General features: G+C 38.6%; 1 protein-coding gene across 3 annotated transcripts in view; it reads right to left on the bottom strand.

The window, feature by feature from the left end:
* AP3B1 (adaptor related protein complex 3 subunit beta 1) overlaps window positions 1-25,801 on the bottom strand; it is a 142,771-nt gene that overhangs the window by 94,260 nt on the left and 22,710 nt on the right. For all 3 annotated transcript variants that reach the window (XM_083465201.1, XM_083465200.1, XM_083465202.1), the window contains 6 exons: window positions 17,398-17,473; window positions 12,874-12,948; window positions 10,959-11,054; window positions 9,365-9,525; window positions 8,707-8,773; window positions 2,631-2,813 (listed from right to left, as the gene is read on the bottom strand). In XM_083465201.1, coding sequence (XP_083321327.1) covers window positions 2,631-2,813; window positions 8,707-8,773; window positions 9,365-9,525; window positions 10,959-11,054; window positions 12,874-12,948; window positions 17,398-17,454 — 639 coding nt within the window. In that variant the 5' untranslated portion in view covers window positions 17,455-17,473. The remainder of the gene's footprint in view (window positions 1-2,630; window positions 2,814-8,706; window positions 8,774-9,364; window positions 9,526-10,958; window positions 11,055-12,873; window positions 12,949-17,397; window positions 17,474-25,801) is intronic.

A 25,801-nucleotide genomic window follows, 5' to 3' on the forward strand; every position in this document is an offset into this window, starting at 1 on the left:
GACTGACTTTGATCAATCCAGGTCATGAAGCTATCTGCACTACATATCATAATTTTGTGAAAAAGTACTATGTACATAGGAAGGGGAATGACAAATGGGAAGAAAGACTTCAGGATTGCACCAATCTCCTCGCTGCTGAACCTGTTTATCATGAATACAGCCACACACAGCCTTCGAGTCAGCAAAGGAAGCTACAACTTCAATTAACTGGATAACCCATTCTTCAAGGACATCCCCAAAATGAAGATGGGTGTATAGCATTAATTGATCCCAGTGAGACGCTGATATAGTCTCCAGAAAATGCCTTGTATATGCTGGCTGAAACTTATATACAGTGGTACCTCGGGTTACATACGCTTCAGGTTACAGACTCCGCTAACCCAGAAATAGTACCTCGGGTTAAGAACTTTGCTTTAGGATGAGAACAGAAATCAGGTGGCGGCAGCAGCGGGAGGCCCCATTAGCTAAAGTGGTGCTTAAGGTTAAGAACAGTTTCAGGTTAAGAACGGACCTCCGGAACGAATTAAGTACGTAACCAGAGGTACCACTGTACTCTAATGGGCTCTAAACTGGCAATGAGTGACAAGAAAAGATATCTGTGGTAAATATCGCAATAAAAATGTCAACAGATGTAAAGTGTGCAACAGCTGTAAAAAAATTCTATTTTAGGACTCATCAGGAAAGGGATTGAAAATAAAACTGTCAATAGCATAACATTATACTAATCTCTGGTAATTTTTTAATAGTATATGCAGTTCTGCTTGCGGCGCCTAAAAAAGAATATTGTAGAACTAGAAAAGGTTCAGAAAAGAGTACCCAGAATGATCAAGGGGAATTATGAGGAAATATTACAGTATGAATGCACAAACCCAATCAGATAAAAGTGTCATTTATTCTTGCCTATATGAAACAAGTCAAAAAGCTAAGCATTAATCCATCATCCACTGAATCATATACACACTAGGGGCTGCCACCACTGCTTGCTCCACCCACCAACCCCACCTACCTCCTTGTCAACAGACCTTTCCCCCCACATGACCAAACACACTCCCTTTATGCCTCCCCCATGCTCACCAACTCTCCTTTTAAAAATTTGGGGGAGGTGCTTCACAGAGTGGCTTGCTAAACTGCTGTGTGAAGAGCCTCCCCTGCTCCATTATGCCTTGCTGCAGATGTGTTTAACAGAGGGGACAGCAGTGAACATTCCCTCCCCTCTCCCTGGGCCTGCCTACTTGTATGACCACCAATATGGCAGACGATGACTACACCTTACATTGTGTGTGTGTGTGCGCGCGCGCGCGCATGCGCAAAAGTTCTATTCTGCCAACATTAAGGAAAAAAATATCATGGTGTTGCACAGCATACAATTACATTCCTAAAACACTGTATAACCTCCTGTCAACCTTGGGGATAAAGCAATGGAAAAACCCAATCCAAGTGTCTGCACACAACATGTAGGCAAGGACATGTGATGCTTAGAAGAAGCCTTTCAAACAATATATGCAGAAGATAAAATACCACGCATGTCAACACAAAAAACAGTAACACACATAACATTATCTTGTAGTACTGCAAGTATTACTAGTGGATGGAATTTAACATACAGTGGTACCTCAGGTTAAGTACATAATTCATTCCATAGGTCTGTTCTTAACCTGAAGCACTACTTTAGTTAATGGGGCTTCCCGCTGTTGCCACGCCGCTACCACACGATTTCTGTTCTCATCCTGAAGCAAAGTTCTTAATCTGAGGTACTATTTCTGGGTTAGTGGAGTCTGTAACCTGAAGTGTATGTAACCCAAGGTACCACTGTATAAGTGTAGGAAATACACCTTACGACGGGATGAGAGCAGTAACAGAATGATGGTAAATCAAAATGCTCTCACCAGTTTTAAAATGCAGGAAGCCAGTACAACTCAATCTGACAAACAATCCAATATGATCAATAATCCATTAAGTAAGCCTTGTATTTAACAAATCGCCTGGTAGTAATAGGTGACCAAGAATTCCATGCAGATGAGTGGGCTGGCAGAAAAGGAGAATATAATTTCATTCCTTCTCTACCAACCCACTTTCTTACTGTGCTACGAATGAGGAAAGAAGGATCTGTTTGTCCACAACTAGTACAAAACAGAGATAGATCTGTCCTTCTCCACCAAACCTGCTTGATATAATGGTTTTTTTCTACTTTTTTCCTGCAAGGTAGTAACTTTTGTGAGCCAAGTTACAAGACTATACTAATCTTCAAGATCAATCTATCTGCTTGACTGTAAAGTGTCAGAAAGTGTGGCATTGCAAGTGTATTTCCAGAAATACAATGACTAAGACTTCATTTAGAAGATCCAATCAAGCCCATACTAGCTGATGTGGAGAGGAGTTGACTGCTCATTCCCCACAAAAATGCTTTCTCTCAGAAATCTACAAAATAATGATAAGTTTATTCATTTTGATACTCATTGTCTGATGGTCTTGATGCGTGACAAATCATTAACGATGCTAATAAGCAAACTGTTGGATCAGTTGTACTGGCCATCTGAGAGGTACTGATGTACATTCCTGAAAGTGTTTGCTACTAAGCCTGCTCCTAACAAGCTAGAAGTATTCGAAGTAACTTTTTAAAAGTTACTTACCTCTTTCCAAGGGCTGACAAACTGCATGCGTGCGTATCGAGTCAGCATGTGGATGATGACAACTTGTCCCCATTCCTCCACATCCACCAACAGATTACAGAGTTTTCTGTAGTTCTTGTGAATCAGATCTATTCTGTCTGGACAGACTTCTTCAAATGCCATCACAACACTTCCTGCTACAAGCTAGAGAACAAGAATCAAGCATATAAGAATCAGTAACTCCAATGGACTTACAATAAGTTTGAATGACAAGCTGTAGGAAAGGGCGTGTAGGTTAAGACTACTCAGCAAGTTTGTGAGAAATGCAGCTGCTATGTTGCCTTTACAGTGGTGCCTCGCAAGACGAAAAGAATCCGTTCTGTGATTCTCTAGCGGTTTTTGTGATTGTCTAGCGGTTTTTTCGTCTTGCAAAGCAAGCCCATTGACGGATTAGCGGATTAGTGGCTTATCTGCTGATCGGATCAGCTGATAAGCGGCTTAGAAAAAAGGGGGGGAGGAAAAAACCCCCGCAGGAACTCGCAAGGCATTGTCGTCTTGCGAAGCAAGCCCATACGAAATTCGTTTTACGAAGCACCTCCAAAACGGAAAACCCTTTTGTCTAGCGGGTTTTCCGTCTTGCGAGGCATTCGTCTTGCGGGGCACCACTGTATTTCATTTTATTTCCTATCTTGTGGAAATGCTCTCCAGACAGTGGATGTGCCACTTTATCTAATTGGCTACATCTGCTTTCTTAATTGTCCGTCATTGATATGACTTTATTCATTGGCAAAAAGCACTTAAAGGTGGGAAGAGCACTTGTCAATCCAGAAGAACTCAGCCATAGAGGACCACTCTTCAGGCAGATGTGTGATTTATTCATTTAAGATTATATACATATAATTGGGTCTATGCCCCTGCTCGCTCTGCTCACCAACCCCGCTGCCATTCCTCCCATATTAACCCCCATGAGCTTCTCCTTCCCACCTCATGTAACTGATAAGTTTGCTTTTAAGATTTGAACCCTATTTCTGAAGCCACTTCTTTCTTTTATTCTGCAGTCCTGCTTCGCACCTCTTTTCACCTTCATCCCCATTTCCACACCACCTCCTTCTTTCTTTTGTGCAACCCCATTACATGCAAACCAACCCCATGGTAACCCCTTGCATCTTCCTCCTCCCAATTATGGAGCCGTCTCCCCCTCCTTTTCTTCAGACCCTTTCATGCCCCTGCTTTCATCTTCAACCCCATTCCCTCCTTTTTTGGAACTCCCTTTGCACCCCCCATTTTCACTTTCACCTCCTTTTCCTCTCCACCCTTCTCCTTACTTCTTCAATTCTCCCTTGCACACAGATCACTCCCATTTCCATGCCTTATTCACTCTCTCATTATACAGCCCCCTTAGCACACACAGCTCATGATGATATATGTTACTGTAGCTTTAATAATGAATATGAGCTTAAGAGCAAGCCCATCAGCTATCTTGTTCAGTTAGATAAGGTGTAGTTCAGTTGATGGATGTAGTAGGTATAGGGGTGTCCACTTGTTAATATCGCTTCTAAATAACAGCACTGAATCTGAAACTTGAAGACAACACATAGTACCAGGAGTAAAATACATTGTAGGAAGGTACTATGGAATATTTGAGGGCTCTTCATTCTTCAATTCTTTCACAGAGTGTTTGAAACTCCCATTGCTCTAGGAGCATTTTGCGACAGGGAATTTCACAAATGCAAGCAGTTTTTGAGCTCTGGGCACTGTACCATGCCTAAGATTTCAGATTAAAATCGCCACTGTTACTCAGAGGTAAATCCCAACCAAGTTCAATGGGGCTTCCTCCCAAGTAAAACGTGCATGGATTGGGTACCTGAAAACTTTCTTTTCATTTCCTTTAAACCCAACATGTTTTGTTTAGGTTTTAGTTGCCTTGTTTAATGTACTTTTAATGCATGATGTGCTTTTAAATTTGAAATATACTAGCCAGTTATGATGGTTTGAGTAGTGCATGTTAAAAGTGTTATCTACCTCAGACTCTCACAGTGATGCTTAAAATCAAAACAAATTTTGGAGTGGGATCACTGAAGGACCCATAAGTCTTTGTCCATATAAAAAAATTATTAAATGTTCAGCCATAAATGAGTACTTATAGCCACACTAGTGTTTGCAGACTACAGTATTGTCCATATATACCAGAGAAAGCAAGAGATCATATGCCACGGATGGCAAAAAATGAATATTTACTGTGCCATCCTCTTAAAACATATACAACAAATTCAAACTTTATCTGTCCCCTATAATAATATGTAGTACAAAAGGTACATATTAGCCACATACACTCTCACGTTCCTCTGTCACAAAATTATATTACATCCTAAGATTGTTCAAAGATTAATGAGATTACCTTCCTGAATGATAAGCAGTGTGCCACTTTATTTCAGACAGCCTTAAAAAACCATTTTGAACCTTTTGATTTTTTTATCTACCAATTGTTGCTTGTACAAGAGTTAGCAAAAATACAAGTAGTACTGAAAATAATGCATCTCATTGCCCTGTCAGCTATCAGTTGCAAATATGACATAACCACTTGTCACTGTGTATTGCCTATTATCTCTTCCCACCCCTCCAGCAACTGCTTTAATAAAATTTTGTTTTGTTTCCACCACATGCTATGCAAAATAGCTACTATGATCAGGCTTCTGTATGAAGCAACTGATATGTATGCAGTTAAGCATGCATGTGAAGCCGCTTTCCGTAAGAAAATTAATGTCACCTTCTAGCAGAGCACTGGGGATCTGCATTTCAACCTCTAAAAATTTCCCCAATGATTTAAAGTAAGCAATTAAATAGAAGTACAATTTATTGAAATGGCACTTTTGGAAAAATATTAAATACAACGATATTCACTTGTTAGAGTTTTCCCCTATTTTTTGGTTGACATTTGGTTTATTAGTATGCACCTATGATTACAACTGAAAGAAAACAGCTCAGAATATAGTCTTGCTATTATGCTAAACAAGTTCCAAGTCCTGTGGGGATTTCACAAATTACCAATAACTATAAACGTGACGTTGCATTTATTGTCTCCAGCCCTGCTATGTACTGGTACCTGCTGGTCCCAGCATGTATACAACTCATTCCATAAAGAAGGGAATTGATTATTTGTAAAGGACTAAAGAAAATGCATTATACTTACATTTATTTTCTATATCACATCACTTGTAGGAGGAAAATGTCTCATTGTTGAAGTTTACAATCTTTTTCTTTCTACAGTTTTTACAACTATTTACATTAGTTAACACTGTCATTAATTAATATTATCAAGATTACCTGACTACATATGAAAGCATGCAAGCTTGCATATAAAATAAAAATATTGCACTTAACAAACCTTAAATGTTGCATATATAAAAAAGAATTCTTTCTGTCCATTCCCCCTATTTACATTATCTAAACACATACATACACCAAGATCCCACAAACAACCTATAAACCTGCAATTATTTAGCTAAACATAAAGATTCGTAATCATTGTAGCTACAGGTGCTACTTCTCCACAAGAGTTTTAAGGGGAGCAAAATGAAGAATAGGTACTCCTCATTTGCCAATATTCAATTTAAATTTCATATTACCCTAAAATTAAGGCTACACACAGAAAGCTCAGAATGTTGCCTTTTGGCTAGCTAATTACCAGTTAGACAGAAACTGACATTTCCAAGACTACTAATAGTAAACTAAGGCACTGTTCTTTCTACACCTTGAAAGAGGGTGTGCAAATTCAGTAAACACAGAGGTGGGGCAAAATCAATTTGTGTATTTAGAATGGCAGGTCTTTCACAAGGAGTAAGAATCTTCAGCATCCACTTTAAAAAGTTCACTGTATTTATGAAAAGATAGAGATATTAATATTAACTTATTTGTAACAACTCCATCATATAACACTCCACTCCACCCTCCACGCCAGAATTTACAAACATGTTCTGCGCTAAACATAAATGATTAACAGTAAGTTCTTTCCAATTCAAGCTATAATTTGAATTGATCTTGATTCTACATGTTTTTAGATAACAGCACACCTCAAAGCAAATTTCCACTATGCTGGGACCTATCTAAATATTTGGGAAACAGCTGATGATCTTAGTTTATTAAATGTTCAATATCCCATAAAACATTGAATTAAAACAAAATGATTCAATCAAAACATAAAAAACAAAACAAAAAACAGTTTACAGTGACGCTGACATACTGAGATGAAAATTAAATAGTTTTTTTTGTGCAAGAAAAAATAAATCATACCTACAAAACTACCAATGAGCTCAACAAATTCAAATACAGCTTTCCATTTATGTATTTTTTATATTAAAGCAATAAACATGGTTCATTTGTCTTTCACTGGTTGCCACGTTTTTCTGTGCTGTTGCTATGAACTTCAGCCATTAGCTGCGCTCCAAGGTAAACTACATGAACCATCAACAAAAGTGACACCCAATCTATGGAGTTCATATTTTCTCCAGATTATCTATGCTAGTTGACAAGCTGGTAATGAAAAAAATCACACTAAGCAAATGGTTCCTCTAATAACAATAAATTTTCTATAAAATTATGAAGGGTACAAAATGTTTCCTTGCATCTATTTTGTCATGAATTCTAATTAACGTTGCAAAAACCTGAGAGTGCTGGGTCATCACAAGAAGTGTATCGAGGTTTGATTGATAATATGGTGCAAGTTGGCCTATGCTGCCAACATTTCCTTCTCTTAAATTAATGGCCATCCCACCTGCCCTAATCATACAGCCCAAATGATATTCCCCTTCTTATTTCAATTTTCTGGAAGCATGGAAGCTGGTAAAGATCAGTCATTTATCTTCTAATAGCTGGATAATAGATCTATCACAATACAGCATCTGCACAAACTCAAGTTATTTTCCCACCACAGCAGTAAAGCTTTTTATCAACATTGAATCAATAACTTTGGAAAATACTAGGTTACCCTTACATCTGTAATCTGAACGCCACACATTACTTCTAGCATATCTGTTAAATATGTTAAAAGAATGCACCTTACTTTGTTCCATTTTCCCAAAGGTAATATTCTAGTTTAGAACACATCAGTAATCTCATCACAAAGCCATCACCAATTCTTCAGCTCATTTTTAACAAGCAAATTATTTGACCTCCCAAGAGTCAGCTGCTACAGATAATCCTATCTAGCCTTCACAGGGCACACGGGCACTCAATTTGCTTCAAAAGAAAGCTGTATTTACACCCACAGCTGGAGACCTTAAAAGCCCTTTGAACATCAGTGAACTAAGAATCTGCTATAAAATAGCAGTGAGATTGTCATCCTTACTCCACAACTTTAACATTTTGTGTCTAAGGATGAAAGAAAACCATTTTGTTTCTATTCAAGATTCCAGGGAGCCAAAATATAACAAAGTCCATAGAATGGCAACTTGTTACTTTCCCAACATTCAACCTTGGATCATCCTAGGGACTCATATGACAATTTGGATCACAGTGAAACAGTGGCCAGAGTGTTTTCCCTAAAACTGTAAGAGGATGCCATTTTTCTTCTGACTCACACATGTCAATAATCATGGCACGCATTAACAATGAAGATGCTCTCCATACCAGACTGCATATCATGGTGTTATGTGTGGTCTATAAAGGCCAAATCTGCTAAGGAACTAATCTGAATACAGTAGCCTTCTCAGTAGCTACCTGGACATTTAGAGTGAACATCTTTCAAAAGATGCTGTTGCTTCTAGAACTGGTTTCCAGCATTCACACTCAAACAGCTACACAGGGGGAAAGGAAGAAGAAACTTAACTTAACAACTGAGTTTTTATGGGTTTATTTACATAAGAATTGATCTTAAAATGTCTCTTCTTGGCCTCAGTCCTTTCAGAAAGGACTGAAATATAAACCAAAAGAAATAAGTAAGGCACTGGTAACATGTTTCTCCACCCACAATGCCAAATTGTGTCTTCTGCCTGTCTAGTCATTCTACCCTGTTCAGATTAAAGTTTAAAGTACCATAAAATTAGAGGTGAAAAGAAGAGTTTTGATTGCATTACAAAGAAGCTGAATCTGTATTACTTACAGTGCTCTTGTCTTTCAGAAGTTTCTCTATCACTTCAATTAACAGTTCTTTTTGCTCAGGATCAAGACTAAAAAGTGAACAAAAAGAATTCAGATTCTCTCATTTTAAGAGTGGAATTATGAATTTCACCAAGTCTTATTCAAGCTACTTCTTAATGAATGGGCTACAAGTCCTGCATGCCATCCTTTCAACCCTGCCCATTAAAATAAAATATTTAAAGTTCTATTAAGAATATCCGGCCAAGCTGTAGGCTTCATTTCTTTGTTTTGTTCAACAGACTATGTTTTAACGGTGTTTGGTGCTGTACTAGGTTCTTTCATGGATCTTCTATTTACGGTTGTGAAACGCTTTAAGGATTTTTTGATGGAAAGCAGTCTAAAAATTATTTTAAATACAACAAAAAATGTATGCAAAATGAAATCAAACAATTAATGGCAGGAGTTTATCTGACTAATGAAATAACTTTGATAAGTGCTGCAAATATACAGCACTGACTGGTCTTCACTCTGTTAATTCAGAACCTTTAGTCAAAGTTGTCTTGCTCGTTTTATGCCCATTAGCAGGAAGCAGTTATCAAAAGCTGTAGCTAAACTTCATTATAACACACTCTACTGAGCACTAAATACCTATCTTCCATATTTATGGCTAGAGAACATACCTGTAAAGCTTTTGGATTGCATGGGCGGCATTTTTTCTAACGTAGGGTGATAAATCAGCTGATGCTTCTTTGATAGCAAGCATCATAATCGGAACAATAATTGGCACTCTGATGCTGGATAGAACTCTCAAAGCACTTGCACGGATTAACTGATTGGGATCCTAAAATAAAAATAAAATACCAATAGTCATTAGATAAATTCAAGCATATGCTCTTTTGTACTGGAGACTATTTTTTAAATGTCATTTTAAGTTCTTAGTTATAATTCAACACTTAGTCAAAATAGTCTCCAGTACAAAAGAGTGCCTTCCATTTATTGCTACTATTGTAAACAATAATTCTGCAGGCAAGTCATTGTCTGTTTTCCAAATGAAAACACCAAGATTAAGAGAATCATTTGCCCAGGACCAAAGTAATCCATAGAAAGAGGGAAAACTGCAAGAGATATATCAAATGTTATACTGTATTGCAACAATGTTACTTTGTCAACCCAGGGAGATACCTCATAATTAAATTTAAAATCTTGATTTTGCTTTATGATGATAGTTAAATTGCTTGTTACTGTATTTAAAGGATCTAGGAGTAACATTGTATTGTAAATATTGCAACATTTTGTCTCTCTCTTTAGATTCCCTGCTGTTTGCACAGGACTGATACACAGTTCAAGCCGGTACACTACTCAAGTCTACATGTAAGAAATATTTCTCCATACTCTTAACACCACCAAAGTTGTTAAAAGCACCTGAGCTCACCCCACAATCCAAACCCAAATTATGGGGAAAACTGCTCTAAAGCCTGAGACAGCCATGTCTGTAGCAGCCAAGGTTTACATTTCCCTTTTCTCATCTGGGCATGAAGCCCTTTTCAAGAAAGGCATGTTACTAAGCGATGAAGGCAGGATCTTTATAAAACGTGGATACAAATCTGGTATGCTTTTAGACAGTATTCTGATAAAATAAAGAGAAGCGACAGCCAAAGTAGCGTAAAACATCAAAACTAAGGATTGCTTAGCTTGAATGTCAATACCAAGCAAGGCTTAAAAATGTTCAGGCACTGACTGCATAATTTCTAAGCTGCCCCCAAATCAGAACAGAATCAGTCAAACATGTGCTTCTGATCCTACCTTTTTAAACCTAAAACATCTCACTGCAGTAGCAAGATCTCATTTCCACATCCCCATGGTTCTGAGCCCATTATTGGGAAAGGCATGTAAATGACACATCAGAGTTGAAGAACTTCATCTCTGCTACATAAACTGATTATCTTTTAAATTAGGAATGAAGGAAAGCAGTCTTTACAAAATTCACAAACTTTCTGCTTGTGTGTGACTAACATGACTAAACAAATGCATACTTGATATGCAAAACCAGAATATTTTCTAAGCAAAGCTGATCCCCCAAATGGAGTCTCTGTTTAATAACAGAAGCCATACCAAGTAGGCCAGCATCATCACCATAAGGTTCTAGGACATGTTAAATATTCCTCTACTCATTCTTAGCTAGTTAGTTTTTGCTTTCCCCAATAAAAATTATGTGTACCTTTGTAATGACATACAACTTCCCAGGAAAACACTGCTAACTAGACATTTACTCACTTTCAGAGCACGCTGAAAGGTGCTAATTGATAGCAATGCCAGGTCCTGCTGCTCCTCTGCATAGCGCATCAGGTATACGTATACAAGTTTTTTAATCTGAAAAAGAAATTAGTTCATAATAGTAAAAAACAAACTGGTAGCAGACCAGCATAAGATACAAACATGCAAATAAAATAAAGCACATAAGACTTAAAGAGGAGAGGGATAAAAGTTAATAGTTAAAAGTGGTTATAAATTTAAAGCAGATAGACACAAAAGACAAGCGGTTGAAAGGAACAATAAGGGAGGGAACGTGAAGCAGCACAGGTCTTGCATTCTGTTGTTGTAGTTGTTGAGGTTCATGATAGTCAAATCAGAATCATTTAATATAGTTCAGAATATACACTCTAACAGATGTCCAGGAAGAATTTTGCCTTCCAAACTTATTTTATGCAATGTGTATTTCTGAAGGGGCACAGTCATGAAGAATGGTCATTGTATCTTCCCTAGGACAACAGATTCATAGATTAAAGGCTTCCAAGCTCTAGTTTCATAAGTACTACAAATTAGTCAGTTTGATCTTGCTTAAAAAAGTATGCTTTAGTTAAGTTCTAAATGAAGTCTGTGTATGTTTAACTAAGTACAGAAAAATTTGTTCTGAGTTACAAACTGACCGTAAGGGTTTATATTGGAAACTCTGAAAACCCCTTAACTACAGCTGTGCTATAATTATTATCACTATATGAAGAAATATTTTTCTGCCCATTCTGCCAAAAAGCAAGATAATAAATCACAGAAGGTTAGGAGCCACTAAATTATTTGTTGTTCTACTATGAAGAAGCAGCAATCAACATTGACAACAAGAGGCCTTTGTAGTGAATGACTGCAGGTGTGCAGAGAAAGCCTACTTTCCTTGAAACCACTCTGAGACTAGAGGCAGGAGGACTTTGATTTCGTGCCTAGACCATTCTTTTATCATTTACCTTCATTCAATGTTACAGCACTCCTCCCTTTAAAACTAATAATAACAGTGCCATATTAGAGCTGAGGAACACAGGCAGATCTGTTTAATTAGTTTATCAATACAACTATATCAAACTTCATGAGTTATTGACTAAACCTTTGATTATTTCTGTTCTACACCACCAATTGCTTTCTAGGTCACTTTTCTGCATCTTTTGACATGACACATATAACAAGACTAGGGCAGAATGCTCTTATGAAAATGAATTTTACTAGAACAACAAAACGTTTTTCACTACTTTTGAGGGCAAAAATTCCTTCCCACCCATGTCACATGCCCTCTGTATGATTCCAGTTTTTAAAAGGAATTCTAAGCTGGAACACCACCCATAGAAGAGAACGAGTGAACAAGCATGACCCATGCCCTGGTTCTATGTTGGCAGAGTACACAGCATCATTGGCAAGTATCCAAAAGGTCACTTTGCAAGCCTCAAATTACAACCAGCTCCCCTCCCAGCAGTCAAAATGCCATTCAGAATGCACTGAAACAGTGCAGTTTTTGCCCACAGAAAGGTTGTTTTATTTCTATTGCTACAGCACTGTAAAGAAATAAAACATGCAGAAACATGAGGCCTGCTATAAAATATAAGTATTCTAACATTATGCAGTCTTTTGCTAGTTATTGTAGAAAAGCGCCAGAGGTTAATTTTATTTTATTCAAAGTTCTTGGATCCAATGATACATGCCCAGTATCTGTCCAGCACATTGTTCACTTAACAAGTATTTCACCACTTTACTATGTACCAAACAAATTCTGAATACAGTACATGATTTCCTCTATTTCAGCATACAGATAAATCTACAAGTATTTTTAACAGTGAACTCTGATAAAAAAACACTTTCATGGGTAGAATTGAAAATATTTACATTATAAAAGAATAAAATTGCAAGGGTATAAGCTTTGTTATCATACCTCAAGATTTTTACTCGCTACATTCTTCACTACGGAAGGAAACAATTCAGATGCATTCTTCCCTCTGGCAATCATCTTGGAACAGAAAATAAAACATTTATTATAGTATCATAGAATTGGAAGGGACCCAAGGGTTATCTAGTCCAACCACCTGCAATGCATAAATAATTATATTATAACAATTATATTTCTGCAATGCAGAAAAATTATAGCACATTATTTTCAAATAAAGTTCATGATTATGCTATTAGGGACTTAAATTAAGTTACTATATTTCACTTCTGAAATTCTTCAGAGCATCTTCATCTTTAAAGCCAGTTAAATGTGTCCTTTAAAATATTGCAAGCTGTCTACTAGATAGCCACGCAACTATTTTTTTTTTTTTACAATCTGAAAAGTGTATGAAAGATTTACAAAACACAAGCAGTTTTGGTATTTATTGGGCAAGAAAGTAACAAACACAAAAGGAAGGCAAATCAGAACATTCTTAGCATTTCTATTCAACTGTATTAGTCATTCTCTGCCAGGATATCCTGTGAATTTTTGCTCTGATACATACCTAGCTAAATTAAGATAGAAACTGACAGGACAATCCTAAGAATGCTTACTCAGAAAATCCACTGATTTCAGAATTACTTCTAGGTAAATGTTTACCGGATTGCAGCCTAATTTTACCATTTCCAGAATTAATGCTTTCCCCACTAACAGGTCTCAGATAATTTGGCTGAGCAGTTTAATACGACAACATATGAAAAAAGTTCCAGGCATATTTATAAACACACACAATTTGTTGTGATGGTATATTTGGAATATCACTAGCTTTAATATATATCATGGAAATTCACATGTATCTTGCATTATTTAACTGACCAACCATAATAGCTGCAGTGTACCATGTAAATATGTATTTAGGATCTTTTTAAAGTGTATTTTGTCTCATTAAGCCATAATGATCAGTGTAAATCCTCCTTTGTTCATGGCTCATTAACCCAAGAGAACATAATGGGTCTTTCAAAGACCAAGATATCATTTCAGTTTAGCAGCTTTAAATAGCCTGAATGTTAAAAGCTTTGGTACTGCATATTATATAGAATGAGAGGTTAAGAGTTTGCGATCAGGAAAGTTTCTTTGCTAACCTGTTGCAGTTCACAACACAGTAAAATTCTGGTTATCGTAACCAGTGCTTTACAAATTACCCTTTTCAACAGCAATGCAACTGCTCAGCCTAGCTGTAATAGTGCGAGTGTAGAATCTGTGCTGGAGTCTGAAGCTTTAGCTCTGTCATATTATAAATCTGGGTACTATTCTCTCACTAAAACATTAAGCAATCTCTCCATTGGCTTATTTACATCATAAACTCACAGTTCATTATCTACTTTCAGGGTATGACAGGGTGGACTGATTTAAATCAATGAGATTTCAACCAGATACACACCCTTAAAAGGGAAAGATTTGAATTATTGGTTTAAATCAAGTTTTCTATTTTGAAACTTATGGTATTTCCTAAAGAAGAACAGAGTAGTTAATCAGCTTTCTGTACCACTTAAAGCAATCACAATCCAGAACCAGATTACTATGGCCAGGAGGTCCCATGCACCTGTAAACTGGCAGAAGAAACAAAGTGCCTAGTAGCTAAGCAGATTTACATGTCCCAATTACAGAACCAAAATGCTGTTAGTATTGTGGACTTTAAAATGTACTCCATTCCAAGGATATAGGTTGCATTTAATCTTAGTAAATACAAATGGAAGTTCCTCACTGTTGAGGGTGGTACATACTCATGTCATTTATTTCTGGGGCTGGTAGTTCCAAATCATGCCTTACCGTGCTCAAGTCTGTCAGAGGCAACTTTGGTTTGTGAGAAACTGGGTGTACTAGTGGGCTGCATCATACTTTGATCAGGTAGAATACTACCTACACATTTTTCCGTCTTGGTAAGCCAATTGGCAAGAGGCTTCTTTGTATCATTTTTTAAAGAGAGAGAGAGAGAGAGAGAGAGAGAGAGAGAAGAATCCACAGGATCTGCAGGCCCAATTTAAAATCCCTCCTCTTTGCCACAGGCTCATTGGGTACATTACTCTGCTGCACTGTCAATCAAAGGGTTAGTCAGCTAGCCATGACTCACAGCAGAAATAAAACTACAGTCCAGTAGCAATTTAAAGGCTAGCAAATGTCTTACTAGATAAGCATTCATGGATTAGCAAGAATGATGGACTTGAGCCCCCAAAAGGTTATGCCTTAATAAATGTGTTAGTCTTGAAGGGGCTAGTACAGTTCTTTTTGCTGCTTTACTCAAATTGCACTGTGGTCTACTTCTTAAGTTTTTTGACAGAACAAAATAACATAAAACCCTTTGACAAACTAAAAATGCTATTGTAAAAAGGAGATTGGTGCCCGGGATGTTTCAGTTAAGAACTCCATGTGTAACAGCGCATATGCAGTATGGGAGCATGGATTGCACCCTGCCAGCACTACCCACACAGGCAATCCTGTCACAGCAAATAGCCGCATATTGGATTTGTGGACAACCTGCATGAAACTTTCATTGTTTGTAGCCCTGAATATCTTGGTTACATGCGAGAGGCTTTTCTCTTTAAGGTTTTTTCATGATTTCAAATCTCTCTCTCTCTCCCCACCCCCTTGTTCAAAATTAGGGGTAGGCAGGCAGGGCAGTCTTTTTATTATTGTTGGTGTTTAACAGCATTATGTTTAGATCTGTCTTTCCTCCAAAGATCTCAAGGTGGTATTCATGGATCTTCTTTTCTCCATGTTATCCCCGCAATAGCCTTGAGGGTAGGTTAGACTGGCTGGCCCAAGGTCACACAGTGCATTTCATGAATGAGTTTTACCTTTGTCTCCCAGATGCTAGTCCACTTAATATCCCATCATTTTATTCCACATTCTTAAAAAATGGTGTAGAAGTGAATAAGCAAAGAGGGAAACAATCTTTTCCCAGAGGTCTGGAAGTTTATGGGGGCCCTTGTTAACAGTCCAGTGGTACTTCTGAGTAATGTACAGTTATTGTGACATGAACCCACACTACGACGGGGGAACCCCTACAATGATTAGCACTTAACTAAACTGAAAAGTGTTTTACCTAGTTTCAGAAGGGATTCCTAGTCATAGTTGTGTATTTTTCTGCCTCCACATCAGTGTTAGAATTCTATCAGTTATATTTTATCTTTACAATCAGAATGAATTTCAAGAACCAAAATGCTTTTTCTGTGCAGCCTCAGCAGGAGCAGTCACCATAAAAAAAGAAGAGGTAGGAATAGGCCAATATATATGTGGATTTCTCTGGATCAAATAACTTTTCTTCTTTAATTTCTCAAAGTTCTTAACCTAACTCAAGGTTGACATCTGAACTAGCCAGGTGTTTAACTGATTATCAATCGCAGTCAGTCCATCACATAAAAAAGAGACTTTAGAGCTGTCTTACCCAAAAACGACAACTAGATATTCTGTTTTGGTGACTGTAAACTTGGTTTAAGGAGCCATTTGGCACCTAGCATATATGAGTTTCGAACACTGTTCCATGTGTTTTGATTCTCTCCCTATCCTCTTCTTCCATAGAGAAACAGTGAGCACTTGATCCCAGGGTCCCCTCAGCTAGGTCCACCTGCCATAGAATACTTTGAACTTCTGAGAGGAGTTTGATATAGCAGAAGGGGTGGTGGAAGAGGTGGTGGTAACGTTTTGTTGCACATCACCTTGGATATACTCAAGTAGCTTTTAGATTCCAGATTGTGAACTAGATCCATGCTAGCCTGTCCTTAGTAACCAGAAAAGTGGGGGAGGGGAGAGATTTCAAATAACCACTGAAATGGAAACATTCAAACTTATTATGTCCATATCCAAGGTGCTGAAGCTACAAGCGTCTAGCTCTCAAAATAATATAGTCTGTTGTGTGTATATATGCTATTACTAAGGTGCACAAAACACATGTTCATTGTTTTCCTGAATAAAAGGTAAAGGTACCCCTGCCCGTACGGGCCAGTCGTGACCGACTCTAGGGTTGCGCGCTCATCTCGCTCAAGAGGCCGGGAGCCGTCGCCGTCCGAAGACACTTCCGGGTCACGTGGCCAGCGTGACGAAGCTGCAACTGGCGAGCCAGCACCAGGGCTGCACACGGAAATGCCGTTTACCTTCCCGCTATAAAGCGGTACCTATTTATCTACTTGCACTTAGGGGTGCTTTCGAACTGCTAGGTGGACAGGAGCTGGGACCGAATGACGGGAGCTCACCCTGCCACGGGGATTCAAACTGCCGACCTTACGATCAGCAAGTCCTAGGCACTGAGGTTTTACCCACAGCGCCACTCGCGTCCCTTTCCTGAATAAATTAATGCTAATAAGGACAAAAAATACATAGTAAAGCCAATAGCTTTTTTTTTAAAAAAAAACTAGCTTCAGACTAACTCTGAGAAACTTAAATTTGTGTGTGCGTGCACATGTGTATTCAATGCATGAAGAAATACAACTTTCAGAGCTGCCAACATTATATGCACATTAAAATCTAACATACCCCAACAATCCTTTTCATAGCATCCAGCTTAGCAGAATCTTTGCTGCTTTCCAACATTTGCTTCAAATCTTCATTTCTATAAAAGGAAGAGAAATAATGAGTTGTCATTTGTATCACAACCTACTAATGAGGATACCAAAAAGTGTTCCAACATGCCCCAGAACTTCAAATTTTGCAACAATGCTGCTAATTGTTTTTTAAAGAGGGAGGATGCTGGAAATTAAAATGTTGCATAAATATATCCATCAGGGTGGGGAGGGGACTGAGAAGGCATAAATAAAAATAACGTGTTCTGAAGGCTGAGGATAATCAATTTAAGTAGCAGTATGGGAGGAACATTTTGTTTGGGGTGTCAAGCTATTGGAATCATTTCATAGAAAATCTCATACTAACAATCAAACACTTTATGAATTGTAATTGCTACTGATTTTACCAAATGTGGCAATGAAAGTCTGGCTTTAAAATACACACAAGAATATATACTGGTGGTGGAGACCTAACTCCAAGTCAGCACGTTTCAAGACATGGACTGGCTTAATTTTTACAATGTTTCCAAAGAAAATGCGAAAGAAAGAACAATGAATTGTCTCAATGTGGCAACTCTGGGTAATTTTCTTCTTCTTCATCTAGGTACACACTGGGATATCTGAAATTCATAAGAAATAGTATGTGGGAAGCCTTCTCTCTTTTTAGTAACATAAAATAAGTTGAAAATACCCTTTAATGCGAGTCTATGTAACATTTAGACAATCATTGTTGCACTCACACATTAACAGAAAAAAGAGATACTACTGGGGAGGGAAGAAGGTGACAGGAAGAGGTTTTTTAAAACTGGCAATCCCTTCTTCACTGAGGAAACAATGCCATGTCCCTCTATGGGCATATAGTAGTACATTTATTTAGGCCGGAATCCAAAGACTTAGTTTAGGCTGAAATCTTATACACTTTCTGGCCTGAGTAGATGTGTACATAATTCTTCTCTTAGAGACAAAACACTTGCATGAGTTTGTTTAAAAACAAAACAAAACTTCCCTCATCCCCTAATTTCCTTAACATTCTGTGAAGTGTCTCACTTTTAAATGAAGTTTACCATGTGGGACTGCTATATGAAAAGCTCAAATATATTTCCTGCAACTTGTTCAAGGTGTCAGATCTTTTAGGATTCTGGCTACTCTGTTTAGAAAGTATTCCAGGTACAGTTAGCCCACTGTAAGATTAGATGAACAAATGCTACACACACTTAGGAGGCCAGTTTGCTATTACAGTTATGATTGAGCTGATTTCGCCTCTGCGTATCATCATCAATGAGATAAGTACGAAAAATGCAGGAATTATCACTTCATTAAAAATTGTGGCATTTTCTATGTTATCCTTAAAAAGCATTTTAAAAAATTCTGTAAGAGATTTAGAACAACAGAACATGAATTGCTACTTCAAACAAACTCTCGCCTAAAAATAAAGGAATTAATTTAGCTTGTACTAAACAGCACTTCAGTGCTGATCTAAGCCTCTTGGCGACATGCTCAATTAAATAAGAAGGAGTTATTTTTTAGTGCACAATAACAATACATTGTTACGGCTCAGATAGTTAAAATATAACATTCACAGTATAATATTGATTATTAGTCATTCTGCACTGTATGAAAAGTAGATCACAAAAGACAGGTGAGCAACAGCAAGTTTACCAATACTTACAAAACAAGGTTTTCCTCACATGGCTCAAAAGTACTAGTAATCCCACTCTCTTCTATACTAGGATCTGGTTTTAAGGTAACTTCTAGGGACGCTGCTTTTTCAAGAATAAATCTAATATTGCAACTAGAACTACTCATTTTAGCAAACGAAGAGTCTTGCTCCACTTCTTCTAACTCAGGAAAAAGAATTAAGTGCACTGGTAACCAGACCTTATCAGGATCAAGATTGCAGTGTGGTTTGAAAAAACCTATGAGGTAACAGGATACCCACTCCCTTCACTTGAAGAAAATGCCTACTGTATAAAAGGTCATTTCCTTTTACAGAAATACATCTTACCAGCCAACTTCAACAAACAATCTTATTATATTGCCTGCTTGCTTTAGCTTAACAAGAATTATGGAACATACCAGGAATTTTATATAGCTGTAAAAATGAAATCACATGCAACAGATCCCTCATAATGTCTATGCTGAATTCTAAAAATCAATGCAAAATTATATGATTTTGGCCTTGTTTCCGAAGCCTCTTTATAAATATTACCTTTCTGACAAAGGGCCAAACTAAACGAAAATTAGATTTCAGGTTCTCTTCATAGTTGAAGACCTAATTTACACTGGATTGGAAGCCAACATCCTTCTAGACCATGGGTAGGCAAACTAAGGCCCAGGGGCAGGATGTGGGCCAATTGCCTTCTAAATCTGGCCCGCGTACAGCCCAGGAATCAGCGTGTTTTTACATGAGTAGAATGTGTCCTTTTATTTAAAACACATCTCTGGGTTATTCGTGGGGCATAGGAATTTGTTCATTCCCCCCCCAAAAAAAATATAGTCTGGCCCCCCACAAGGTCTGAGGGACAGTGGACTTGCCCTCTGCTGAAAAAGTTTGCTGACCCCTGTTCTAGACCGTCTAGAGCAGCCTTTCTCAACCTGTGGGTCCCCAGATGTTGTTGAACTACAACTCCCATCACCCCTAGCTAGCAAGGCCAGAGCCTAGCTAGCAAGGCCAAGTCAGCACAGAAACAATTAATTTCAATGAACATTGAACTATTTTCTAAATGTTAGGCATGTCAAAAGAATGTCACAACCAGCACAGGGACTCTTCACTAACAGACCTGGAGAATCACAGTGTTATTTACATCTTTTACACTTACTGCACTAAAAATATTTCCCCACACCCCAAATAAGGTCTGACATTTTATTTATGCAATAAAAATAGCATTCTGCCAAAGTATTGATAGCTTGCAGCAATGCTACACAGATTAAACAAAGCAAGATTCTAAACTTCTAAAATATAATTAATGCCATCCCTCACCCTTGGGATATGCCCCAGTGTGTACATTTTCAAAACATATTCACAATGTGTATAAAATATTTCAAGCTTCAAAGCACACTTTCTGCCATCACTTTATACCACAGCTGTTTGAGTGACATCTTGTGGCATGATTCCGACATTACCATATTCAGCACTAACAAATTCATTTTATTTATATATTTTATTGGCTTTTTATCCCACCTTTCTAAAATATACAGAGGGCAACCTATAAATGTTAGAATAGTAAAACAGAGCCCTAAGAACAAAACCAGCCGCAGTAACCATTGTAAGCTGCTGCTCATCCTTAAACATTCTAAACATCCTTCAGAAATACAAATTTAGAGAGACATGCCTTTTTAGGGAGGCCTTCAGAATTCTTGGTGCCACAGCGGATGAGGCCCCATCTATGATACCCACTTGCCACCTGTGATGAACCAGAGATACCTGGAGAAAGGCCTCTAAAATGCAACAGAGCTCCTGGAGAAGGAGAGTAACTCTGGTTCCACATTATATAAGACTTTAAAAATAAAAAAACATTGCTTCAAATTGGACCTGGAAGCAAATTTTAGCAAGAGAAACAGATAAAAGTTTTTTGTGAGATAAGATGTGCCATGTAGGCAACCATATTCTGAATCAACTGAATTTTCCAAATTGGTACCAAGGGCAGCCCATTATATAAAACATATTATAGTAATTTAACCCTGAAGTGACTAGAGATCTGGCTGTCCCAGGAAAAGATACAGCCAGTATATAAGACACAGCTGGAAAAAGGCATTCTTGGCCACTAGCACCACCTGGGCATCAATCTCAGGAACTGCTGCAGCCTTATCCAACATAGGATGCCCACTCCAAGATTACCAGAACCCCTAAGAAACAGTACTTCCAATTTGTCTGGATTCAGCTTTTTAAAAGATGCTTTATTTGGACAACTACCTCTTCATAGATCACTGCCTTGTGGTGGCGAAGAACTTGAATAACTCAGAGAAGCTATGAGCTATGCCGTGCAGGGTCACCCAAGATGGACAGGTCATAGTGGAGAGTTTTGACCAAACGTGATCCACCTGGACCAGGAACCGGCAAGCCACTCAAGTATCCCTGCCAAGAAAACTCCATGGACAAAGTCAATAGGAAGATGAGCCCCTCAGGTCAGAAGGCGTCCAACATGCTACTGAGGAAGAGCGGAGGACAAGTACAATGAGATTCAGAGCTGATGAAGTGGCTGGACCAAAGCCGAAAGGTCGCTCAGTTGCGGATATGCCTGGAAGCAAAAGGAAAGTCCAATGCTGTAAAGAAAAATATTGCATAGGAACCTGGAATGTAAGAACCATGAACCTTGGTAAGCTCGATGTGGTCAAAAATGAGATGGCAAGAATAAATATTGACATCCTGGGCATCAGTGAACTAAAATGGACGGGAATGGGCGAATTCAGTTCGGATTAGCATCATATCTACTACTGTGGGCAAGAATCCCGTAAAAAAATTGGAGTGGCTCTCATAGTCAACAAAAAAGTGGCGAAAGCAGTATTGGGATGCAATCTCAAAAACGATAGAATGATCTCAATACGAGTCCAAGGCAGACCTTTTAACATCACAGTAATCCAAGTTTATGCACCAACTACTGGTGCTGAATAAAGTGAAACTGACCAATTCTATGAAGACTTACAACACCTTCTAGAAATGACACCAAAGAAGGATGTTCTTCTCATTATAGGGGATTGGAATGCTAAAGTAGAGAGTCAAGAGATAAAGCTGAGACTCCAATACTTTGGCCACCTCATGAGAAGAGAAGACTCCGTGGAAAAGACCCTGATGTTGGGAAAGATTGAGGGCACAAGGAGAAGGGGACGACAGAGGACGAGATGGTTGGACAGTGTTCTCGAAGCTACGAACATGAGTTTGACCAAACTACGGGAGGCAGTGGAAGACAGGAGTGCCTGGCGTGCTCTGGTCCATGGGGTCACAAAGAGTCGGACTAAACAACAACCACCTCTTGGTAAAAATAAAAGATTTCTTTAGATGCAATACTTGAAAAAGAATGAAAAGCCAGTCAAAAAATGCTGTCATAGAATGAGGAATCCTCTGAAATAGCATATTGGTGTGAGGCAATGCAAGGGAAAGAAGGGGGCGAGATTCCTATTCCCGCCCTGATGTTTGCTGAATCAAAGTCATTTCTATTAATGGAAGGGCATGTCTGAATCTATCCCATTTTACTTAACTGCAGAATCAGGATTAACCTCAGCGGGGAGGGAACATAGCAAACAAAAAGTAGAGAAGACATACAAAGATAAAACAGTATTTTGTTGATTAAGATAGAAAAACTAAAAGTAGTAACTTGCAAACCAGGTCCATCAATTCAAGTTATACTTTTTTTTATACAGAAAATGTATTTTTATGGATTCGCTTCTTGTACAGGGGTGGGGGGGTGGGGAGGACCAACATACTATACCTTACAATTACAGGTGAGATATTAGTATCCCAGATATTCTTCATCACTAAGAGGAAAAGTTATTATAATCTATTATAAAATATTATTGGCAATCACTCAACCAATTAACAGGTTGGCAGCTAATCATAGGTATCCAACAACACTTGCATATAACAGCATGTAAAAAAATGTGTGTGTGTTATGTTTACTCTGGAAATCTGTGCTTGAAGAGGAAAACACAGTTCCAAAACACGCAAATATTTTTTACACAAATAGTTGGTCGAAGAAACAGAAATCATTGTTTCTAGAGAGTAATAAAGGTGCTAGAACTCAAAGCAGATCTGTTTAACTACCAGATTTAGGCCTGCACAATGGAACACCATCCTATCCTCCTTTCCCCCCACCCCCAAAATCTGCTCTGGAGGCTCCATCCTGCCCACTCCTTCTAGTGTTTTAAGAAGGGGGTCAGCTTCTTCCAACAGCCCCTTTTCAAAGGGTTTTATGAGAGCCCACCACTTTCCCATCATAGCCCTCATAGGCTCAAACAGAAGGGGGTCATCTTAAAGGAAAGAGGGTTGTCTTAAAGTTTTTATAAGTCTCTCCATGGTCCTCTTTTAAATCTTCAATATCAGGAGTTTAAAATAGGAGGGGACATCATATGATTGACGGGAGGCAGTCCCACAATGCCAGCACAGCCAAAAAGGTTCACCACCCCTCCTCTAAAAAAACACTTAAGTACTACAGTATCCAAGACTTGTTTGATAAGTAACTGTTACTGCCCTTCAACACCTCTTCTGCCTTTCCCATCCAGAAAAGGAGCTTCCATCTCTTGCTGGTTAGTTGCTTGTCCCCTCTGCCCTCAGCAGCAAATGAGTGCTGCTAATACAAGGGTATATGGGGGGAGGAGGCAGGTGGACACTTGAAACCCATCAATATGTTTTGAGGCCCCATCTTTTGATTGGCGGGCCGGCAGTGACGTAGAATGGAAGGCTTGGCTTAGCGGTAGTGCCCCTTTGAGAGAAGGGGCAATGGTGACAGGAGGCAGAGCAGAACTGCTGGGCCATGCGGAGGCTGTGACACAGCACAGGCCCAGCGGAGACATGGTGTGCAGCCAGCTGATGGGACTTGGCAACACCTCTCTGCCCAGAGCTCCTTGGGGTGGGCGGGCTGCCCTTGGCCATGGAGGCTCTGTTGCTGGCTACCATGTTTGACAACTGAATAAGGGGTGGCTGCTGAGCAGTGGGTGGCTGCCTGCAAGGAATTGAAGGGGGTCAGGTTAGTTGACTCTCAGAGACCTCCTTCTAACTCTACAAATCCCTCTCTTCAGTTAACCACTGACCTAAAGGACTGTGATGTTCCTGTATCGTAAGCAACATCACTTGCAGGTTTGCACCACAGATTTTTCTAAGATAAACAGGTGGTATGAGCCTATGCACATTGTACTCCATGACTGATATCCAGTGATACCCACCCACTTATGCCATGGACATCAGCTTGCAATGGGTCTTCTGGTTTATATTCTGCCCCTCTAGCACCCTGCGCTTCCCTAAAATATGCTCTGGAGGGTCCCCATATCCCCTGAAGCAATTTTGTGTATGGAAGAAGAAAGGAAGGGAAAACCTCACTGAATGAGCAGGTGCCTACTCACATGATGTTGGAATGTCAGTGCATACATATTGACCTATGCACTGCAGGGGGTTGGTCCCTTCCAACTCTACAGTTCTATGATTCTATTATCTAATCCAGACTTTCTCAAACTCAGCCCTCCAGATGTTTTTGGCCTACAACTCCCATGATCCCTAGCTAGCAAGACCAGTGGTCAGGGATGATGGGAATTGTAGTCTCAAAACATCTGGAGGGCCGAGTTTGAGGAAGCCTGATCTAATCCATGGACATGGAGGCACAATGTGGACAATCCCAGTTCCTCAATACATTAGGATTGCCCAGTTACAGCTTCATCTGAGACACACCTTAATACTACTCACACATCAGATCACAGGCATTTTCTATCATTTTATGCTATTTGCTAATATTGTGCCACAGTTTGAGACTCAGATTGGACCATGCAGATTTATTAGCTCAAAATTCATTAAGGACTTACTTTATAGGATATTCCATCCAAACCATTCATCCTTTCTGGCTTGTGTGCCTAATGAAACTGGCATACTACTATAGTAGGAGGCACAGTGCCATACTAACAGATGGCCCTGATGGTAAACATGCCAATGAACCAGTATATGCATCACATATAAATATCAGGGCTAGACTACTCTAAAATAAATCCAATAATTTATTTCTATACATTTCCATTACTTTTATATAGGCTATGTATGCCCAGTGTGCACTAAACTAAAGAATTCAATATATAAATTCTGTATATCAACAGAAGTTATTCAGTCTCTTTCAGCATTAAACTTAGGAATCAGTATTGTACTGAAACACCATCTTCAGTCCATTCTCAGCAAAGGAGTCATTTGCAAAACTCAAAGGCAGTTTGCTACCCTGCTGCATTTGCTAGTACACATGTACTCTGAAAAGGAAAAAGGCTCCAATAAATTACAATCACATTTTGTTTGGCAGGAATCTAGTCTAAAGATGCAAATTCATGAAGTTGAACACTATTCTTCTAAATTTTGCCATCTGTTGAAAAGTTCACATATTCTACCTACCACTATGCACTTTTCATATAATATGCCTCCAAATTTTAACATTTGGTTAAAGATTTCATTTTTACTGTTGCTGTTAAGATGCAGTTTCCAAAGGTAAGGAAAAGAAAGGCTTTTATAAAATTCACACATTTAAATATGACAGAACACATTTAATTTGGAATCAGAACAGTAACTGCTGGCAAGAATAAACACTCTTGTATGAGAAACATTCCAAAATATCTGGAAAATCAGTTCCACCTGAAATCAGCTGAACATTAAAATGTTTTATACGTCACTTCCTAAAGATATTCCAATCAAATAAACT

Source organism: Podarcis liolepis (genome assembly GCF_965112155.1).
Source record: "Podarcis liolepis genome assembly, chromosome: 11".
NCBI classification, from domain to species: domain Eukaryota; kingdom Metazoa; phylum Chordata; class Lepidosauria; order Squamata; family Lacertidae; genus Podarcis; species Podarcis liolepis.